We start from the raw sequence: 13,813 nt of genomic DNA, 5'->3' as shown, positions 1-13,813 counted from the left end.
ACCTCCCCTTAAATTGTCTCCCTTTATCGTAAGTCTAGCCCGTACACAAAACGTTGACGTCATTTTTACGCTATTCCCACATTCACAAGACAAGATAATGACAGATGGTCATTTATGGAGTTAATATCACTTCTTTCCGTTTGTTATTCTCTCGAAAGTGTTTCGTTACAAACTGTAAATTGCTCATTTAACTTGTCAATCGAGACTGTTCGATTCGTAAAGCGCCATTTTTGTTACTTGACCAGCGTGTATTTGTTTTGCTTCCAACAGCGGTTTCCTAGTTTTCAAGAATATTTTTTGTTAGAGTTGATTTTGTATGTAATTATATCTATATATATGATAAAGATTTTTCGTGACCCGAAATAGTTTTGGATACTTTTGTTTATATTTTTTAAGATTTTGCAAACACGAAACTACTTTTTAAGTCGCAAATACAAGGGGTGGTGAACCGGCCGGTAGGGAAAATTTGCGTTTCCAGGTTTTACTTTTGTAATGATGTAATTTAATTTTCCGGTAGACAACTACACAAAACGTATAATATTTTTATAAGTGGGATATTCCATGTGTCAAGTGAAATATCATGTTTCTCTCATCTCGTGACGGGGAAAAGGAGATATTCGTGAAAATTTATGAGGCAAGCACACGTTCAGAATTGAAATGACAGCTGCCAAAAAAGTAACAACAAACCAATATCGTTGCGTGTCTGTCATATGTGATTAAAAGGTCACACTGAGTAACCAGAATATCACTAACGTTAGGGGTCCAAGTTTTTTTTGTAAATGTGGAAACTCCTGACAAGGCTTAAGGTGCAATAGAGTGAGTGAGTGAGTGAGTATGGTTTTACACCGCTTTTAGCAATATTCCAGCAATATCACGGCGGGGACACCAGAAATGGGCTTCACACATTGTACCCACGTCGGGAATCGAACCCGAACTAGGCTACCCCGCCGCCCCAGGTGCAATAGAAGCGCGCTACAACACAGCCATGTTGATGAGCATCCAATATGGGAGAGCAATCAGGGTTTTCAATTTAATTTATGCCCATGGGCTTAAAAGCGTTTTAATATTCCGCTTTTATACTCATGGGCTAAATTACGAGGGGGCTTAACGTGTAACCCCGGCATTTACGCTTAACGTATAGGTGTAATGACGTGACTTTTAGCTGTAATTACATAGTATAGTATAAAACTGAATCTAATGTCAGATTGTTATTACCTACTCTGACGTCATCACTCATATCGTCACCAATGACGTAGGCGCTTACAATGGAAACATTATACACATTATATTATTAACTCTCTTATCTTGCACCACATAGATGATATACAGTCATAATTCATAGCTGTTTCTCAGTCAATTCAAACGCGTCTTGACGCATTTCCCCGCCCTATTAACGCGCGTTTTTCACTTGTTCGCCATCACAACGATTTAGTCTGAAACATCTTGTTTAAGGAGGTCACAAACATCTCTGAAAGAAGCATAACCGTGTAAACACACCATCCAGCCGGAATGCACTGATCACGAGACTATGTAAATGGTAACCGATTATGATTTTATGCATGTGCATAGTTGTTATTAAACATGTCTACACATTTCTTAGCTTGAAAATCTCCGCATTTAATTTAATTCAATTTGAGGCGATATTACATTTATCACCACGTATATGCATATCGACTGTATATCATATGGTGAACAATATTGGTCGTCTTTTTAATTCTGTCTTCGTCTGTCATTGTAGTGAAAATTCTTAATGAGCTTCAGTGGAATAGTGTCTTGAGTGTGGTGATTTGTTGAACATTAAACAAAAGGGAGAGAGTTCGCCTGTTGCTTTGGCTGTAGTAGTCATGGTGTAAGATCGATCGAACCGTATTTAATCGCTCATTATTCCATGTGTCGTACATAATTTATTAGACCTTTTCCAGTCATGCTACATTGCTAGACAGATCGAGATGATGGGGACAGTATGGCACGGTATACCACATTCTGCGTGAGCCCTAGCTTTCTACTGTTTCTGCATGTCAAAATGTGTAGCAAATATATTTTCACTTTTTTAATAACTGGTGCACTGGCAACATATTTCAGCCTATGATAAGAGTACACATGGATGGACATGTTTGTGTTGAGATGTGCCAAAGAGCACACTGTTTAAATGTGCCCTTTGGAAGATAAATGTGCCCACAAGAAGAATTCTTTTGATCCCACAGATTTAGCTAGGATTTTACATGAAGGAAAATTGGGAAAAGTATGTGAGTTTGGGATGACTTTTTTAAAGTTTTTATTTATTTTTTTAAGTCAAAGGTATTTTAACATTATGCTCAATGAATTTATGTAAAATTGAGGACTGAGTTCTTTTCCCCTTTATTGGTCCTGTTATCAGTGACATACAAGTCACCTCTACAAAGACGTAACTTTAAATACATCTACAACAGCATAATTTGGGAAATTATGACTTCCAATTTGGGAAACGTTGCTGACATTTGCTGCAGGCATGGACCCTCGTCCTCTATACGCACGAGTAGACAAATCATGCAAGGCGCAGCGATTTGCCGCTGTGCAGAGTTGCGTCCCTTCGGCTTGCCAGAAACCTATGATTCTGGGTTTGAATCTCGGTTCGCCCCAATTATGTTTCTAGGTGTGTCAGTACCAGTAGGTTCACCAAAGTGGTAAATATCTGAAACCTGCATTACTTCGGGCTTTCCTCCCACATCAAGCTGACACGCCGCGATATAACTGGAATACTGTTAAATGCAGTGTTAAGCCCAACTCACTCACTCACTCATTTTCATTGTGTTTGTTCAGTTTATTTGTGTGAAAGTACATATATTACTATCTCCTTTTTAAACAATTTTGTTTCTAAGTTGTTTCTAAAAACAGGCAAAAAAACGTAAATTCTTATAGTGGGTCTTTAATGAATTGTAAATGATTCCCCATAAGGGTACAATGTGTGAAGCCCATTTCTGGTGCTCCCTGCTGTGCTGGAATATTGCTAAAAGCGATGTAAAACCATACTCACTCACTCACTCACTCAATTGCACCTTAAGCATTGTTAGGAGTTTCCACATTTCCACATTCCGCAAGACACTTGGACCCCTAAAGTTGGTGATAATCTGGATACAGTGTGACCTTTTAATCACATATGACAGACACGCAACGATATGGATTTGTTGTTACTTTTTTGGCAGCTGTCATTTCAATTCTGAACGTGTGCTTGCCTCATGAATTTTCGAAATTAAAAAAACAAACATAGTCCCTCATTCACTGAATCAGATATGTAATTGATGGTGTTTTCTCGCACCTTGGTGTTTTGTCACAGAATGTACAAACATCTGATTACAGCTATTACTGGCAATTCATTTGTGTAGTGATAATATACTCATTCAAAGCGAAACTAAAGACACATATGTTCAAAAAAGCTTTCCAGAATGACATTTGAATGTAGTGCTTTGAGCATGAACTGCTACATGGAGGCAAGCCCATTATAAGTGCACATTATTATTATTATTATTATTATTATTATCATCATCATCATCATCATCATCATCATCATCATTATTATTATTATTGGAACAGCTTACTGTATGCTCAATAGAAATTAGGTATACAATTAGATTGGTGATATGTGGATCGTAAAGTGTCGTTTCTTTGTTGGAACTTTAAGTGGGGGCACGGGTGGCCCAGTCGTTTAAGGCGTTGCAAGAAACCTGTGATGGTGGGTTTGAATCCCAGGTCGATTATGTTTCTAGGCTTGTCAGCACAATATCCATGCTCATGGGTTTCTTTGGTTTGGTTTGTTGTTTTACGCCTCACTCAGCAATAATCCAGCTATATGACGGCGGTCTGTAAATAATCGAGTCTGGAACAGACAATCCAGTGATTGATATCATGAGTATCGATCCACGCAATTGGGATCAATGACATGCATCAACCAAGTCAGCGAGCCTGACTACCCGATCCCGTTAGTCGCCTCTTACAACAAGCATATTCGCCTTTTATGGCAAGCATGGGTTACTGAAGACCTATTCTACCCTGGATCTTCACGGGTCCATGGGTTTCACCAAAGTGGTAAGGGTCCCAGGTTTACTGTGTATGGATTTGTTCACAGTACAAAAATGCCAAATGGAAAGTGGAGAATTGGAAGTTCTATATTTTCTCATCACACTGATTTTTCAAAAAGCCAAAATAATAATTGAAGTGTCAAATTTTATTTTTATATTGATTTTGAAATCTGCACATCAACAAATTTTAAACAGACAGGCCTTAGATTCTTAACTAAAATTTTGTTTGTTTGTTGTTTAATGCTGCACAGCAATATTCTAGTTATATGACGACAGTCTGTAAATAGTCGTGTCTGGACCAGACAATCCAGTGATTGACATCATGAACATCAATCCACGCAATTACGATACGATGACATGCATCAACCAAGTCAGTGAGCCTGACCACCCGATCTCGTTAGTCGCCTCTTACGACAAGCATGGGTTGCTGAAGACCTATTCTACCCTGAATGTTCACGGGTCTAACAACTAAATGATGTGGTTTCAGCTATTGACGATGTGTGGGGCCCGAGGAGACTGGCAGAAGGAATGGCAGCACTACGTGAAGGGCCTTGTGCTTCTCGTGGGCATCCTCTATACTTCCTATGCTGTGTATTGTAAGTCAAACTTTTTTTCTTTTTGTTTGTTTGTTTGTTTGTTTGTTGCTTAATGCAATCAGCAATATTCCTGCTATATGACGACGAATCAAATCTGGACCAGACAATCCAGTGATTGACATCATGAGCATCAAACACGCAATCAGGATACAATGACATGCATCAAACAAGTCAGCAAGCCTGACTAACCGTTTGAATCTTTTACTTCAGAACAACAACTATATTTCTTCACCCAGGATGGATGCTCATTATGTCAATCACTGGATTGTCTAGTCCAGTGTCTATTATGTACAGACCGCCATCATATAGGTGCAACATTGCGGAGTGTGGTGTTAAAAAACAAACAAAAATGTTAATAATCAGTGATGCAGCTTCAGTGCATTGTTATACTCTGAGCCACAGTACGAATATTGAAATGGTAGGTCCATCTTCCCTAGGCAAGGGCGTTAACTGACTATAAAAGTCCAGTTTCCACCCTTGGAAGTCAAACAGCAGCAGCAGCAGCAAGCCAAGAGAATGTTAAGGTTACCATGTCTTAAAGTTGATTGATTGTGTACCTTTGCTGATGGTGCCTACCTGCTCCTAGGCATCTCGCATACCAAGAGCTGGGACGGGTAACTCAGGTACTCGGGTCAGGTGGGTCCTGAGTAGGACCCGGAAGGGCTGGGACGGGTAACTCAGGTACTCGGGTCAGGTGGGTCCTGAGTAGGACCCGGAAGGGCTGGGACTGGGAACTCGGGTACTCGGGTCGGGTGGGTACTGAGTAGGACCCAGAAGGGCTTGGACTGGGAACTCGGGTCCTCGGGTCGGGTGGGTACTGAGTAGGACCCGGAAGGGCTGGGACTGGGAACTCGGGTCCTCGGGTCGGGTGGGTACTGAGTAGGACCCGGAAGGGCTGGGACTGGGAACTCGGGTACTCGGGTTGGGTGGGCACTGAGTAGGACCCGGAAGGGCTGGGACCGGGAACTCAGGTACTCGGGTCGGGTGGGTACTGAGTAGGACCAAGAAGGGCTCGGACGGGTAACTCGGGTACTCATGTCGGGTGGGTACTGAGTAGGACCCGTAAGGGCTGGGACGGGTAACTCGGGTACTCATGTCGGGTGGGTACTGAGTAGGACCCGTAAGGGCTGGGACGGGTAACTCGGGTACTCATGTTGGATGGGTACTGAGTAGGACCCGTAAGGGCTGGGACTGGGAACTCGGGTCGGGTGGGTACTGAGTAGGACCCGTAAGGGCTGGGACGGGTAACTCGGGTACTCATGTCGGGTGGGTACTGAGTAGGACCCGTAAGGGCTGGGACGGGTAACTCGGGTACTCATGTCGGGTGGGTACTGAGTAGGACCCGTACGGGCTGGGAAGGGTATCTTGGGTACTCATGTCGGGTGGGTAATGAGTACGACCCGCATACCTACAGGACTACCTGGACCCGTGGCTAATCACTGTTTGCATACATTCTGACTTTTATATGTTTGCATAAAGATAAAACTTCATTCAACTACAGTGGGTACCTGGGTAGGGTTGGGTAATAGGGGGTTGGGTACCGGGGTAGTAAATTTGGACTCGTCCCAGCCCTTTAAGAAAGGATAAGAATGACTTCTATTATTGCAATGTTTCGGTGTGGGTTCTTACGCTGTTATCAAGCAAGTGATGCAACAGTGTTATAATCTACACTGAAACGTCGCTCCTAATCATGCTAATTGTAATAAAGAAGTTGTTCATATCTCATCCTTACTTAGTACCATTTAAGAACTTTTGAGTCACATCAGTACATCGGTGGTATTTCCCACACTAAGGTAGGATACTATACTCTGAGTAAAACTTCCCCCGGGATAATATTTAGGTAGGATATAATCCTTGCTTACAATTATCCATTCTGATAAGCTAAGGGTGAAATATTGTATTGATTTGTTACTGTATGCAAGAAGATGCAAAATACAATCTCATTAAAATCAGATCTGAGTTCTTGCGGCTGCTTAACAAAGATCTGAGGACATCCCATTACGGGTCACGTCAGAACGCCCTTTCGTGAACTTTGACCGACCATTGAAATGACTTAAAAGAAGTCGACATCAGCCAATTAGAAAGCAGCTTGCTTTACGGCACTCGTTTCAACCTGGCAACTTCCATTTCAGACTACGCTTGAAAAATATGTTGACAGTTCTCGATTAAAATTTTGAAAACTGAACAAACAAACATTCTGGAATGTCTAATATATGGTTGAAATTGTATGGCAGTGCTTCCTACGTACTGTGCAACGCCTCCTCCATTCAAATGTTTATCCCATGGAAGCAAGAGATAGACGATAATTTTGACGGAATCATTTGTAGGGGCCATTACTGTCGTTCGGAATACCCTGTGTTAACGTTTTCGAGGCTGCATGATTAGACAACACATTCCGACTATCACTTTCATGATCTGGTAAGATACACTTTGATTGGTCGGATGAAAGGTCATTCTGACGTGACCCGTAATGGGATGTCCACAGATCTTTGTTTAGCGATAGCGAGAACTAAGATATGATTTTAATGAGATTGATGCAAAATATGTTTCAACATTGTAATATTTGTATCCGAGTACCGTATAAAAGCATTTCATGGCATCCAGTGTTCTGCACTGTGGCATCTGGAATACCACTTAACAGGGCTCGGCATCTAGTGTACCGAAATAGTGACAATTGGCACCCTCATTGCTCCTTCTTGCCAAACTGTTTTTGGCTGGTTTTCTTAAGTTGTGAATCATTAACACACTGGAAGTAGCTGTCTGGGGAATGTTCTATTTCTTGATGACTCTGGTTGTGTTTCCAGATGCAAACCTGCGCCTCAACTCGAGTACCTGGGCAGCACGCCCCACACAGGTTAGTGTGCCTTGTAATGTGGTGGAACTTGCCCTTCATACTTTCTGTGTTGTGGTTATGTGAAAACTTCTATTGAGAGGAGATTTGGTCTTCGTATATTTGTCTGGTCAGAATACATCTGTAGAGCACATGATTTAGCCTTCGTAAATTTAGTCTTGTGGTTGTCGGAATACGTTTGTAGTAAAGATGATTTAGTCTTCGTAAATTTGTTTTGTCAGAATACATCTGTAGAGCACATGATTTAGCCTTCGTAAATTTAGTCTTGTGGTTGTCAGAATACGTTTGAAGAAGAGATGATTTAGTCTTCGTAAATTTGTCTTGTCTGTAGAGCACATGACTTTGTCTTCATCTTTTTCTCGTGGTCGTCAGAATACATCTGCTTAGATGATTTAGTCTTCATGTATTTGTTCTGTGCTTGTCAGAATACATCTGCTGAGATGATTTAGTCTTCCTATATTTGTCTTGTAGTTGTCGGAATTTATGTGGCGTGGAGACACCGGCCTGGAGAACGTCCATAGTCATGTGATGAAGGAGCACCTGTCACCCGACGTCACCATCATCACAGCGTACTTCAACCTCGGCAAGTTCACCAAGGGCACCGGCTACAGCTACACGCCCCACCTCTACACACACTGGATGCAGGTGTTCGCCAGACTCAATAACCCCCTCGTTGTTTTCACTGACAGCCAGGATGTTTATGACCTTTTCGTAAAACTCAGACAAAATTTTGCATCGAACCAGTCCAAAATAATCTTGCTTGAAAGAAGCAAACTTTGGTCCTTTTCCCTCGCTGGGGAAATACGAAATGTTTATCGCCAACATAACTACCCAAAATATCACCCAAATACAGTTAACGAGAACTATTCCTGCGTCATGCACGCAAAATTTGAGCTAGTTAACAAGGTCATTCGAGAACAGCTTTACAAAACAAAATATCTCAGCTGGTTAGATATAGGTTTATTTCGCGACATCGCTGGCGAAGGTTCCGTATTCCCGATCCAGACGCCACCATTATGGGACGAGAACAAAGTTGCCTACAGCGAGGTCCACGATTTCGAAGCATCCTTGACCCCTACAGAGGTCATATTTCAGAACCGGGTATGGGTTTGTGGTGCGATGTTTCTGGGTAGGCCAGAGGTTCTGTATATGTACACCAAGGACTACATGAAGGCGGTCAGAATGCTGCTTGACCAGTCGTTAATGAGCACTGACCAACAGGTTATCTATTCAATGTACTTGCCATCATTCAACTTCAAGCCCCATGTGGACATACAGACGTACACGACCCACAGCAGCGGGGACTGGTTCTATCTTGGGTATCTCATCAAGGACCTCTGGGATAAAAAGAAACGGGAGATGATGCCACTGGTTCGATTCTTTCTGTCCTATCTGTGATATTTTTTTATATTTCCAGAAGAGGTTAAGTCTAAGATAGATTTAGACTGACTATTTTAATGTCATTTTCTATCCTGCTCGACTATTTTCTGGGTTTTTACATGGCAAGAGCAGGTAACTCTAATCAAACTTGCCAACATTCAGTTTCAGTTAACCTCAACTTCCTTTTTTTTTTAATGTTTAAAAGTTTTTTAAAAAGTTTTTTTATTGCGACAATTTAGCTAAAACAATTTTTTTGTATCAACAAATTTTACTAGTCTAGCTTTTTAACTTTTTGTTCAATTAGGCTAAAAAAATAATTGTCTTTGTTATCAGGCACCACCCGAATCATCATAAAGTCTGCCGCACATTTTGTTTTTATTTCCATTTTCAAAAAAATATATAAATCTAATACTTAAACACAATGCACAAAAAAATGAAAATTGAAACAAAAACGAAACGAAGACTTTATGATGATGTGGGCAGAGCATGAGAACCAAGACTGTTATTTTTTTTAGCCATATATGCTCTGAATGTAGAGATCTTACCCTTATGAAAAAAAGATTCCTGTCGAACAACTGTTTGACAGTTGTTTTTTCGTGTGTTTTTTTAAGGATAAAGAGATCTTCACGCAAGGACATATATCATATTGAAATCAGTTTGTTTACAAGAATGTTTTTACAAGGATGTTATAATGATGATGGCCTTGTGTTTTTGTGTCAAATTATGGCTCTGTGACTTACAACTAAAAATGCCATGTGATGGCTATCCCAGAATTCCCTGTTGCCTGAGAATAGAAGTACTAGTTTCCTGTTTACTGCCAAATCCATGCTAGTATATCAACATTCAAATCATCTTCATGGAATGCTGTGTACTCCATAGTAATTAATGTTTAGTAACAGTTAAGACGCCATGAATATTTGTGATCGTCATTGTTTCATTGTTATTTGAGATTTTGTGCAAATGTTAATGTTGTCGTTAACCTGTGGACAACTGGTTATATATAGATTGTTGATGACTGGACTGGTTGGGTCAAAATGGAGCTGTTTTATCATACATATATTTGAGCTTTGTTTCTAGTGAAGAATCTCAAAGTTTAAGAACCAATTCCTGCCTGCGCTAATACAAACTTATTATCACTTTTGTGATGTAGTAATAGAATGTTGTTGTGATGTAGTATCTCGAGTTTAGAGGTATCAAATCAGCGATATATACCTTTACTTTCACCACTGGGTTTACACGATTTTACAGAGGTGTTATAAATTCTCAGACTGATATTGAACCCAATGTCTACACAAATTTTGATTCACATTCCGAATTTATAAAATGTAAAATTACCGATTCAGATTGTTATTGTTTCAACAATTATCTTAGCTTTACAAAGCTGGTTGTAGTTAACTGCTAATGGGACCAAAGAGACTTTAGTACTAAGAATTACAGTTTTTGCATTCAATTCATTGTTAAAATCCCTCTGAATTTAACTATGGACAATAAAACAACTTTTATTTTTGGGTCAAAATATTAAATTCTCTCAATTGGTCTGCCACAAGCACATAGTTTAAAGTTCTACACTAATCCCTCGTTTATCTCTATATATCTGTATGGCTTGATGAGGGATCTATAAATAGTTTGTTGCGAACTTCCACATGATAGTCAAATTTTCAATTAGTTTCAGAACAATGAATTAGGTCACTGTTAAAAAGTAGGTCATAGTGGCCTATTATTTGATGATTAATCAGATGCCATCTTTGTTTTTGTAACTGACTACAATCAGGAGCTTAATCTGGTTGTATTTATTTACACTCACAAGTCCTACCCTCACTTTAAGGCAGGGGTTTATGATAGGGAGAGCAGTGATAGCTGTTTATTGTGTATTTACAACAAAGCATTGTTGATTTGTGTGATATCTAGTCTGTTCAAGTTCTGTGTTTTGTTATATATCGTGCACAAAACTGTTTTGAATGTATCTAGTCATTTTGAATACTCAACTGTTTTAAGCTGTTTTTCTGATCGGAAAGTGTCACAATTATAAGGCTTCCAGATATGAATGATATTTTTTACAAACAAAGGACATCATCAATAATTCACACATACGTTATATTCTTCTCAAAAGAAGTTCAAGAACACCTGATTTTTTTCATGATCTGTCATGATGGATTGACTGCAGTAATATGAAGAAACGGGTGTTCCTTAACTTCTTTTGAGTGGTATACATGTTTCTCCATCACCGATGAATACATACGCTTTGTGGTGTAGTCACTGTTTTTAACCAACAAGTTGAACAAAGGCTTAGTTCTAGTGAGCGGGAACTAGTCAGGGCTCGATTTAGTGATATAAAACATGGACCTCTACAACCTTATATTGAAAAATGCACCCTAATACTTGTGTCTGCTTGCACCAGGTGTTTTAAATAAAAAAAATAGATTTGTGTTTGACTAACCCTTACTTGTCGACACAACAACGATCTTTGAACACAATCAATACTTCTATTCTTTGTTTACCATACTACATCACTAATTGTTGTATTACCGTATTCGACGTAATAAGCGCCCAGGGCGCTCTCAAAATTAGAAATAGGGGGCTCTTATTAGAAAATTATTTTATTGGAAAAAAACAGTTAAAAGATAAATTTCATGGTTGTTTATGTTTATGTACGACAGATATATATTTCCAGAATTTAATTGCCCATAATTAAGTGTGCATATAACACATGAGTTTGTATTATACGCGAATAAATAAGTCTTGTGTACATTGATCAATCGGAAGGGGTGCTAATTAGGATTGTTCACAGGCCAATATATTAGCAAATATCGCCGTGGGCGCTTATTAGAGCCGGGGGGGCGGTCGGGTAGCCTAGTGGTTAAAGCGTTCGCTCGTCACGCCGAAGACCCAGGTTCGATTCCCGACATGGGTACAACGTGTGAAGCCCATTTCTGGTGACCTCCGCCGTGATATTGCTGGAATATTGCTAAAAGCGGCATAAAACCATACTCACTCACTATTAAAGCGGGGCGCTTATTACGTCGAATACGGTATGTGTAATTCATGATACATGACACAGTCATCAGAGATCTAAGATTGTACTTATTTAGACATGTTTACGCATCTATGTTTCATCTTGGATAAATTATAGGACCAGGATGCAACATAGTTTAATCTGGTGCAACTAGCTTTTCATGTCAACATGCACCTGGTGCTGCTTAAACTGAATCACAGTTGGTAGTTTTCACATTCTGAATATCTGTTGTGCATGAGACCGGTCTTAAGTATTTAGAAGGAAGTATATCTGTGTAGCCAGTGAAGTGATAATGATGTTGGTGCTATTTGTAGATAAGCCGAACCAGAGGTGCATATCAGCTTATGTAAGCAACAGGTCATTTATTATAGGGGAGGGGGTTCTGGGGACATTGAGGGGGCATGAAAAAATGACACAGCTAAAGAGGGGGTCTGCCAAACTATGGGAGGAGGGGGGTTCTGTTTTGATAAATAAATATTAAGGGGGGACAGGTAACATTCTTTAGGGACTGGTCATATATTATTGGGAGGAGGGGAAGTCATGTTAAATCAAGTTTCTTAAATCGAGCCCTGCTAGTGCCCAGACCTGTGCAATATTTCTCATGCAACATGTGCCATAGCCTTGCAGCCCTCTACCGTATTTCCTCGATTAAACGCCAAGCATCGTATAAACAACGGGGTACGGGGTATCTGAAGATAATAAAAGCCAGGTCTCGATTAAACGCCAGGTCTCTAGTAAATGCCAGGTTATTTTTATGCTCGGAATTCTTCCTCTCGTTATGTTTGGGTAGAACACATTGTCCCCACTTAATAGTGAGTGAGTGAGTTCGGTTTAACGCAGCTTTTAACAGTATTCCAGTTATATCGCAGCCTGTCAGCTTAATGTGGGAGAAAAGCCCGAAGTGATGCAGGTCTCAGACGTTTACCACTTCAGTGAAACCCACGAGCACGGGTATGGTGCTGACAAACCTAGAAACATAATCGGGTGAACCGGGATTCGAACCCACAATCATAGGTTTCTGGCGTGCCCAAGGGGCGCAACTCTACACAGCGACCCTACTTAATAAAAGCATTGGGGAGAAACTACAGTATCGAACATGGGTCTGAGTAGATCATTAGTTGCAAATTAAAATCATCAATGTCTGGCCAGGATTAAATGCAGTGGTAAAGAAATGTACGCCTGGGCATTTACTCGAGGAAATACGGTACTCCATACCTTGCTTCAGTATTGGGCAGAGTTGGGTTTTCAAAGTTTATGCACAGGGTAGGGTTCATTTGAGTTTGACACAGTCTCGCGTCATTCTCTGACACACGTCGCTAGTACACCACGTAGCGGCCGTATGTATTCACAGCAGATGGAGGTATACAATGTATACAAACGTGGGAAGTATTGATGATGTACGAAATAAAGCCAGACCATTTTTTTTACAACTTGTTTTACAGAGTTTAAATGCCATGATTAAGAAACCAATTTATTTTTTACAAAAATAATTACTTTAGGTTAATTTCTAAAACTCAAGCTCTCGATATAAAAATATATTTTTGAAAAAATAATTGAAAAACTAATTTTCAATGTTAGCAAGTTTTTATTCAAACATTGCATTTTTTTTTTTTATGGATTTTCAAACTTTAGAGTTGGCTTATAAACAAAACAATTGTTCTGGTTTATGTTTGATGTGGAACTTGCCATGCTCCTCCAAGTATTGTGAAATCTAGACCGTCCAATGTTACTGTTTTATTATTTCTAATCAATTTATATAACAGGCAAGTATATATTCATCATGAGATGAGCATCAGGGTCCATTGCTCTTGAAAGCCACCGAGCCATGTTACTTGTTTCGAGTAATGTGTTCCACAATGAGAATACATGTATGAAGTGGCTCTCTCCTCCTTGTTAAGGAGAAACAATCGACTGATTC

At 40.0% G+C, this 13,813-nt stretch overlaps 1 protein-coding gene across 1 annotated transcript; it reads left to right on the top strand.

Annotated features, from left to right (window-relative positions):
• Positions 1 to 1,477: 1,477 nt before the first annotated feature.
• On the top strand, positions 1,478 to 11,487 carry LOC124149561. The gene is made up of 4 exons (XM_046521238.2): positions 1,478 to 1,537; positions 4,543 to 4,651; positions 7,456 to 7,505; positions 7,974 to 11,487. Exons 1-4 carry the CDS (start codon positions 1,535 to 1,537, stop codon positions 8,898 to 8,900), a joined length of 1,089 nt encoding a protein of 362 aa, XP_046377194.1. The 5' UTR covers positions 1,478 to 1,534; the 3' UTR covers positions 8,901 to 11,487.
• Positions 11,488 to 13,813: the final 2,326 nt, after the last annotated feature.

The sequence above is a fragment of the Haliotis rufescens genome, unplaced genomic scaffold (genome assembly GCF_023055435.1).
Source record: "Haliotis rufescens isolate VD_foot unplaced genomic scaffold, xgHalRufe1.0.p SCAF_58, whole genome shotgun sequence".
Taxonomy (NCBI): Eukaryota; Metazoa; Mollusca; class Gastropoda; order Lepetellida; family Haliotidae; genus Haliotis; species Haliotis rufescens.
This window is presented reverse-complemented; position numbering and strand designations above follow the sequence as displayed.